General features: G+C 35.3%; 1 protein-coding gene across 4 annotated transcripts; it reads right to left on the reverse strand.

Moving 5' to 3' along the window:
• Positions 1-47: 47 nt before the first annotated feature.
• Positions 48-8,636, reverse strand: LOC114178834 (putative phospholipid-transporting ATPase 9). Of its 4 annotated transcripts, none has more exons than XM_028064950.1 (13): positions 8,529-8,636; positions 8,175-8,264; positions 6,552-6,962; positions 4,713-6,070; positions 4,094-4,204; positions 3,716-3,992; positions 3,544-3,632; positions 3,096-3,204; positions 2,404-2,616; positions 2,178-2,303; positions 1,979-2,077; positions 1,702-1,893; positions 48-1,050 (listed from the first exon to the last, which is right to left on the reverse strand). In XM_028064950.1, the coding sequence occupies exons 3-13, from the start codon at positions 6,942-6,944 to the stop codon at positions 421-423; spliced, it is 3,597 nt and encodes a 1,198-aa protein (XP_027920751.1). In that variant the 5' UTR covers positions 6,945-6,962; positions 8,175-8,264; positions 8,529-8,636; the 3' UTR covers positions 48-420. The 4 variants fall into 4 exon arrangements, with proteins under 4 accessions (XP_027920751.1, XP_027920748.1, XP_027920749.1 ...); XM_028064947.1 differs by having other exon boundaries at positions 6,552-7,160; XM_028064948.1 differs by lacking the exon at positions 8,529-8,636 and having other exon boundaries at positions 6,552-7,160; positions 8,175-8,411.
• Between the last annotated feature and the right edge of the window lie 772 nt (positions 8,637-9,408).

Below are 9,408 nucleotides of genomic sequence, written 5' to 3' on the forward strand. Positions count from 1 at the left end.
GCTGATATAGATTCTCAATTAGAACAAGAATTAGTAAAATGAACAGATTTTTTAAGATTGCTTCACACAAAAAAATCTTCTCAGTAATAGGATAACTTTGTTTTCTACAACAGCAAGCAGCTCTAATCCAATCTTACAAAGAATTGGTCTGTCTCTGTACAGTAACTACTATGATACAAGTGGATAAATGAATTGTTTGCAGCACAAAAATGGCCGAAACAGATATACAATTTTATTTTTCTTTCCATCCTCCGTCACAAATACTGGTCCTTGCACCATACTGGTCCTTCTGGTTCAGAGGAGCCAGCCACCAAGCAATTACATGACCCAGGCAAAGACAAAAAAAAAGATGCATATTTGTAGGAAGCTGTACAGAAACTAACTAAATGCTTTCATGGTTAATTTGTCAAAATATGTTATCTACCGTTTAACATTTCTGTCTCTTACGTGGTGAGTCTTAGCAGCTAAGCGTGCTGTTGAACCCACGGTTGTTGGCCGCAATGATCTCTGCCGCACCATATCACAAAACTCAGGATCCTTAATCTTCCCTTCATGCCTTATCCATTGTACTAGTTCATGGTACATGGGAAAGAACCGCATCTGAATTGCGGCATAAGAGAAGTATGGTATAAGGGTTGAGATCACCACAAAGAATGTCACAAGCCAATAGGAAGGGGAAGGAGCAAGAGCTTCAACGAAGACTTTGTAAGCATTTGTTGTAAAGTGTGGGGGCATTGCTCCATATACCATGAGAAAAATATACCAGTAAAGAATGGAACCCCAGATGAAAAAATGTTGGATCATGGTGAAGTAACTTATGGCCAGTGCCATTTGCAAGTTTACAACCCAAACTACACAGGTGTACATTGTTACTCCCAGTATATCCTTTCCAGCAGTTCTCCCCTCTGCATCGAAGGCCTGGAGCTCCATCGCTTTTGTGCAGAAGAAGAAAATTATTAAGGCACTGATAAATCCATTAAGCATCCAGCTGAGTATTCTACGCCAGCTGAACAGAACATTCTGCACTCCTTCTTGATATAACAAAGGAAACTGTCATATTAACAACAAATCATCATCAGAGAAGCAAGCAAAGGAACCCCAAATCAATCATACAACCAAGGGGGATTTATCTCTACTCTTTAATATGTCACAGATGGGTTTTAAAAACTAAGGCCAACCATTGGAACTGAATTTCATTGTTATCCGATAAAAATTGATTAAAAAGTGTACACATAAATTGGACTTGTTTATTCAGTGGCAAGTCAAAGTGGATTCAATATGAATGTTAGGTGATAAAGTACATGGCTGTGATTTGCTGTGTTATGGTATTTTCGTCCCAGCAAATATTCTCTTAGCATTCAATATGAACCTATGCTACATGCTGCAAAATAGACTACCAGAAGTTCATAAACTAGACAAATCTCAACTATGTTACCAACAGTGTGCAGATGAGCTTCTTAAGTGATGTAGCTATGATGAGTCTAAAAGATCAAATCAAACAGAAAAAATAAACAAGGCCTGGCTGAAGCTATTTCTGAGGTAGGTATTACGCAATCATAAGTACTATGCAGATTTTTCATTTACTTATTTTATTTTTCTGTTCTATGTGCAATCTATTTGATGACAGAGTAACAGTGAATTTTCATTTCACGCTCATTAGCAAAGATGAGTGGTATCATAGGCTAAAACAAACTGACTGACCTTCAGGCAGTACCGAGCGGATACATCCTGGTCAAACACCCCAAGTGCAACCACAGGAAGTGAAGAAAAGAAGACATTATAGAGAGACAAAAACCAGTCATTGTATGCTGGTTGTCCAGAGAATGATGCATACACTTCATACAAGAATAGAGTGAAACCAAATGTGATATTCTTGTAGAAAAAGTAGCATATCTGCAATGAAAAAGTTAACAGAATGTCAGAACCTCTATCTACCATCTGTTAGGATTTAAAGCTGAAATACAAGCATTGTAAATACCATAGACGAGATCCTTCTGTAACACCAATGTCCGTGAACCAGAAGTAACCGTTCCAAATACCGGAATTGTGCAATTGCAATATCACTAGACATAACTGCCTGGGGAATTGGGGGAATAAGAAAAAAAAATTTGTTTAGAAAATCACATACAGAAACCAATAATGAAAACGAAAGAATATTCTGTGAAGCTTGGCATTACCTGCATTCCTTCAACACCACTTATACCAACCCCTATATCTGCTTCTTGAAGCATTCCCACATCGTTAGCTCCATCCCCAATGGCTAAGGTTGTTTTCCCAGTTCCAGATTTGACCAATCTAGTGACCTGAAAGACAGAACAAGACTAATCAATTCTGAAAGATTAGCTGACTAAAAATTACCATCACGATTAGCATATTATAAACAAAGCACAGATTGAAAAATACCAGTGCCTTCTGCTTTGGGGATGAGCGACAACAAATAACAGATGCACAATGCATCGCTAGTTCCAGAAACATGTGCTTTATATTGTCTTCTAGTGCATAAACAAGTGATTTTCCATCAATAACCAGAGCAAATGCCTTCTGAGAGCTCCCTCTGTAAGCACCGAGTTGTGCAGCACCTTCAGATATCTGAAAGAGCACACTTTGCCTTGATGCCTAAAAGAAGAATCAGCAAAAAGAATATCAACAGACAAATTTTAAAATCTATATAGTACTACAAGTTTTAAGGTGAAAAAAACAAATGGAAAGAAACATACTGATAGAAAATTTACAACAGCCTAGAGCTTAAGTGCAACAATTAATATCATACAACTCAAAGTACACAAGCATGCATGGCATTTCTTACATCTTCTGAAATAGAAAAGATAAATGTTATGCTAATGCAGTTACTAAAACTCTTAATAACACATTTTTTTTATGTGTTCTGTTAAAGAAAACACAATGAAACATAAGTTCAAATTGTCAGCAATATAAAAGGCAGGTCAAGCTGACATGTTAGCTACATGTGAGAGGTGTCATTAGAATATTGCAATGTTGAAGAAACCAATGTATTAGCATGTTGGTAAATATTTTACAAGAAATGAAGCTACACTGTGATAGATAAAAATAATGCTAAGGTATAAAATTTATTTCACCTTGGTAATGGCCATCTTGTCCCCATCTTTCTCTAGTGCTTGAATTTCTGGACTATCCAAATGAATTATAATCTGCTTCATCCCTTGTCTAAGCAAACTGCAAGCAAAACTACAATGAAATATTTATGTCAGATAAATATAAGAAATATTTATAAATATTATCTAAGATTGTTTTAGAGAATCTTAAAATATCTCTAAGGATTTTTTTCTTCTTTTATATTTTTATTTGTTTCCTTATTTAATAAGGATCTTCATCATTATAGGAATAGGAATATTTTATCAGAATCAGATTTATAGGAATATCATATCATGTATTTATAGTCATCAGTTAATATAAAATGGAGTTTGTTCTACAATCCGTATATATAGTTTTCAGCAACTCTTCCATCTATTTTGCTCTCGTTCAACAAAATACCAAAGTTAAAAGGGCATAATCAGAATATAATACCCAATGTTGATTGCAGTCTCCATTTTATCCCCAGTCAAAACCCAAATTTTAATTCCTGCTTGTGCAAGCTTGTCAATGCAATCAGGAACCTAGCAACAACACAGGAGCCATCAGTTGCTGCTCCAATGAGTAAACATTAAAAGGTAAAACAAGTATTTCTACTATAGCTTACCCCATCTTGGAGCTTGTCCTCCACAGCAGTGGCACCAAGAAGGATCAGGTTCTTCTCAATCTTATCTGCTACTTCCTCAATCAGTCTCTCCTGATCAGCACTGACTAAATTCTTGGCCTTGGAGAATTTATTATTAAATTCCTTGTATTCTTCCGCACCAAGCTCACGATAGGCCAGTATAAGGGTTCTCAGACCTGCATCAGCATATTCATGCACATGCTCCATGGTTTTCTCTTCAAACTCCCTCCCATTCTTGGCAAGTCTTTCAAACATTATGCTGAATGAAAACAATACTCGAGGTAAGGTCAGTAGGGTGAATCACAGGATAAATTTTGGAATTCATAACCATTTACGGTTACAGGGAAGTTTATCACAAACCTGTCTGCGCCTTTGCAGAGAAGCAAAATTTTCCCTGCTTCATCTTCCACTATCACTGACATTCGCTTCCTTGAGCTATTGAATTCTAAAACATTGAGAAGCTTGTATTTCCTGCACAAAGAAACCAGTTAATGAAAATATGTATCATAAACGTGAGGAAAGAAATCCTGAAACATAGATAGAAACAATAAATCAGTTGGCTACAGAGCATTTTAGAAATATTAACATTAGGTAGGATGAATAAAGTGAAAACAACATCAAATAGAACGATTATGCAGAAAACTATGATGTGGACAAAAATTAAATATATTTTTTTTTTTATTTTATATATTTGAAAACAATACAACCTACTCTATGAACAGCTACAGTAAACTGGCCATGTGAAGATAACTATGCCAACATCAGATAGTGAAAGGTGCTATTCAAAGCTCTTTTTACTGAACAGTACTTACTGTCATCAGATGAAAAGTTACTATCAAATATCATGTGCCCTTCTTAAAGAGTAACCAGACTAAAGCTTTTCATATCGTTATGCAAAGATAAAATGTAGCTGTAGCAGTCAAATTGAAGAGTTATCACATAGACAAAACAATTTGATAGCTTGAATGCAACAACTAACCTTTCAACTTTATTGCCAGAAACTGGATCCAACTCAAATGTCGATAAACTAGTCTGACCCCTTCTGTAGAATTCAAAACCAAGTTCTCTTGCTGCAATCAGAAATGCGGCTTCATCTGGGGATTCAGCCTCATATGAAACATTCCCGGTGTCTTCATTCACTTCTGGTATGGCCGTATGACAGACTGCCAACACTCGAAAAAACTTCTGGATAACATCTGCATGAGGCTCATTAACCCAATGTCCATCTCTTATTCTTTCGTCATCAAAGTTAAAACCTTTGATAAGTGTTTTTTTATCTAGCGAACCCCTAATGTTATGTGCTTCAGATTCAATATCATGCTCACGAATTGGTGGTGAACCTTTTCTTCGACCCATGACCTTCTCAACCTCTGTAGCACCACAGCCATATGCTACCCCGGCAATAGAACATTTGATGAACTCCATTGAGTTGCAGGTCAGAGTTCCAGTCTTGTCAGAAAGTATTGTATCAACCTGCCCAAGCTCTTCATTCAAGTTTGAAGTACGAGCTCGGGCTGGTTTGTCTGCTTCCTTGTAGTACATATGAATATCTTGATTGATGAAAACACTCTGAAGAACTTTGACCATTTCTATTGACACATACAAGGAGATGGGAATAAAGAACCCATACAACATTAAGGCTGTCAAACAATGAAATAAAGCAGCAGCAGCTGGTCTTTTTGGGTCAAAGAAAACAGTAGAATCGTCTGGTCTTAAGTACCATCTTTTCATCAACCCATTTTGGAAGTCATCTTTAGTTGCAATGCCAAAGAAAAAAGATCCAACAAATGCCATTAGAAACAAAATACAAAACAAGAAATAGATCACTTTGTCCATCTTCTTCTCTATTCTGCTTCTTTTTGAAGGTGGGTCCGTAGAATTTTGAATAACCTTAGTGTCATGACCAGTGAAAATGACAGCTCCAAAAATGTAGTCTGTATTACGAAGTTTAGAGTCACGGAGAAGAAGTTGCTGAGGAGAGAGAGCATAATTTTTCCCTTCAAACTCCATGCTTCCAACAAATGAATACAGATTTGCATTGGGGTCTTCACATTTCACTGTAGCTTTAAATTTTTGGATGTTAAGATCCTCCTGTAAAGAAGATGTTACCTCTAACCCTTGTTTTAACTTTAAATTTGTCTCCCCATCTAAGTTCATGGTCTCAACATAGCAAACAGCATCCTCGTAACTGGATGAAAGTAACAGCAGGTCAGCTGGGAAGAACTCATCCTTCTCTACCTTCACTATATTCCCCACCCTCAGATTCTTCCATGCAGTATATTCAAAAATACCACCAACTTTATGAACTTTAACTCTTCTATTGTTCACCTCTATATCCTGCACAAATATTCCACTAGAAAAATTATTTACACAAAATTATCTATCTTCCCTTTCCTTCTTGCTTTTCAACCATATGGACATCAATATCAAATTAACAAACTTCAAGTCTGGTAACAATGTCAACTTTTACTGGGAGATATTGTTTTGTCATATGCAAGATACATTGAGAATAAAGTTAAATGTTGGTAGGTACAATTGATTAAAAGTAATACTTTAGAGTTTGATGTAATACAAGAAAACATACTATGGGTTCTTTGAACTGACTTCCTCAAATAACATTTGCAGTTTAATTTAAAAATTTAGAGGATTCAAACCCTTTAGCAGAAACTGCAATTGTACGAAAAAACAACTTTGATAACTGCATCTTTTGCCTTCCAAATATTACCAAGAAACTAAACAGAATGGCAAGAAGATAAGAAAAATGGCATTATAAGAAGAAACTTAACAACAGGACAAATAGGTAAGTAGAGTATAGCACCTGTGTTTTCCTGCGCCAGTCTTCGATACCTTCTTTCACCATAGTAGCCCCAATAACAATAATCAGTGGAAGGATAGCACTGACAGCAGTATATGGAGCAAGTTTTGTGAAGGCCAAGGTGCCAGTGACCAAAAAATAGAAGTTTGCCACCCTCCTAAACTGCTCAAACAAAGATTTGGGAAAGAAAGTTGCAAGAGTATATTTTGTAGATCTGACAGAATTATCTGCAAAATTCTTAACACCATCCTCAAAGATATCTGGCTCATTGCAGAACACCACCCTGGAATAACCTTTTCCTCCAATCTGTAAATCATCTCCCTTGAAAGATGCCTTGCAGCAGGCGAATGAGTAGATCTTGCTTAAACGCAGCTTCTTCTTCCTGCCACCACTCATTGTTTATCCTTTATCCCACTGATTAACAAAATTCAACACAACATCAAGAGACAGAAATGCCCTTCGTGAAGAAACAGCTTTTCTTCCTAGGACTAACACTCTTGTGTCATTGCTAAAACTAGGATCAACTCACTAAAACACTTGCTAGGGTGCTCAAGTTGAAGAGCAGAATAATCCTAAACGCAGAGCATCTTCAGAAACTAACACCATTAACAACTGCACAAATACCCCGCAAACCAAAACAAGGTAGTAACTCATCAGCACAAGTACCCAGTACAATTAAATAACAAATAACCCAAGAAACAGATACTGAACCCCAGAAAGGTTCCCTCCAGAAGAAGCTCAAAATCCCAGTAATTTAATAAGCAATGAACAAAAAAGAAACCAAGCAAAATAATAAAATAAAACTAATAATTGAGAGAGAGAGAAATTAAGGGGAAAAAAAGGGACAGCTAGAGTGGCTTAGAAAGTAATGAAGAAAATGGTGACACGAGTTGAGACAAAACCAAGCGATAGACACAACCCACAACAGAACTGGGCCTGCAATCTGTGACAACCAATGTGAAGTCTACAAAGAAAACACAGAAAAGGAAACACCCCAGTGAACCTAAGAGACCAGAATTTATTGGGGAGGAACGGAGAAGTGGTAAGAAAAAGGAATAACAAAAAATCTGCAGATTTGAAGCTCTCTGAAAAGATATCTGGAGAAGAAGAAGAAGAAGAAACTTTGAACAGAGGCTTCAATTATTAGATCTCGCATTTGGACTCCGAAAGAGACAAGCATTTCCCTTTCCCAGCGTGACCAATTCAAATTGGCTTAGATTTTTCCAGAAAGCTCAGTGCCATGTCAAAAAACCCTTTTTCTTTTCCGAGAAAAAAATACAACGCCAAGCACAAGCACAACAATTTCTTCTCTCGCTATATATCCATCTATCTATGTTTCGCGGGAAACCTATGAGTGAAGCTTGTGTTATGATAATGGTGGTAACTGAGTGTCTCTTTCACTCACACCCAATTTCTCGTTATATTATTTTTCATTCATGACAGTTTAATAATGAAGAGAAGAAAAAAAAAAACATTTTTTGATAACAATAATGTGGTGAGAAAATCGAAACCAATAAGAAAGGGTCATCTCCATGATAACGTGCAACAAAAAGACAGAAAATAGAATGTGGGTTTTCCAAATTTTTAATTTTTAACTTCTTGTTAAACCGATGATAATTGACCTACCTGATGAAGGACAACCGTTGTACCCTTTCAATTGCAGAAGCAGAAAGAAAATCTACAGCGCCAGATAACGTTTATCATCACTGTGATGAGCTGAAAAAGAAAATGAAGCAACAAACATGTCATGTGATTACTTGAGCTTTTTACTTTGTGTGTGTCTGTTGAGTTGCATGCGATGCGCCGTCATGCTACATACTATGTTCGATTTAGATTTAGATTCCTTAAAACACATCTATGTTTTCAGTTCTTACATATACAGTTACAAAATATGGAATCAAGAGTTCACTAGGTTAGAATTCCATAATTTAGTAATATCAAACAAAACAAATTTTTTAAGAAAAATTAAGAAAAACTAACATTTGAATTATCCTTTTTTTTTTTCTATGGTTGCATGCAGTGACAAGCCAAGCAAGGAACCCGGAAGAGACCGACCAGGGAAAGCATAAAAGGAATGTAAGAAGAACAGAATATGTATGTTTTTTTCATTTGTCAGGAAAAGCAACCAATAATGAAATCTCAGAATTTCGGTATTTAACGAAGCAACGCAAATGAAGAACATTGCGATAACTACTCTGAACACTGATGTATATAAAAAAAAAATAAAAAATAAAAATAAAAATAAAAAAACTCGTACTTTAGTATTGTACGTTCTAGTAAAATTACAAAAATTTTTATTTTTCTAAATGTGTTTTTTATTTAGTATGTAAAATAAAACTTCTAAAAAATTACCCATAAGAAGGTTCTTTCAAGTGAAAATATATATGAACATCTTAAACAATTTTTATTTTTGAAACAGAACTTGTTAAACTAGTTTTCAGAATAATAGTAAAATAAAAATCACTATTGCTTTTACTTTGGTAGCAATTATATTCCACCAAAGGAATCGTTGATGTTCTTCACTCATATCTTCTTCCTAGTTGATACCTTCATCTCATGATTCTCCTGTTTCCATAGTAAATTAGTATTTTTTTTTTTTTCATGATTGATAAGTTCTATAAATGATAGTTGACTAATGACAAGCATAAGATGATGCACATAAGTAAATATTTAAGTTAATCGAAGTTCTAAAAAAATAGATAGCATTATTATAACTTTGAAATTTTCAATCACAAATTATTGCTTTCAGAAAACAAGTTATTGCAATTAACTCTCTATGAAAAATTACACAATCACAATTTTTTCTAAAACGAAAAAAAAAACGGTATTATATATTTTAAAAAGTATATCTTCAACCAAA

This window comes from Vigna unguiculata, chromosome 3, assembly GCF_004118075.2.
Source record: "Vigna unguiculata cultivar IT97K-499-35 chromosome 3, ASM411807v1, whole genome shotgun sequence".
Classification (NCBI taxonomy): domain Eukaryota; kingdom Viridiplantae; phylum Streptophyta; class Magnoliopsida; order Fabales; family Fabaceae; genus Vigna; species Vigna unguiculata.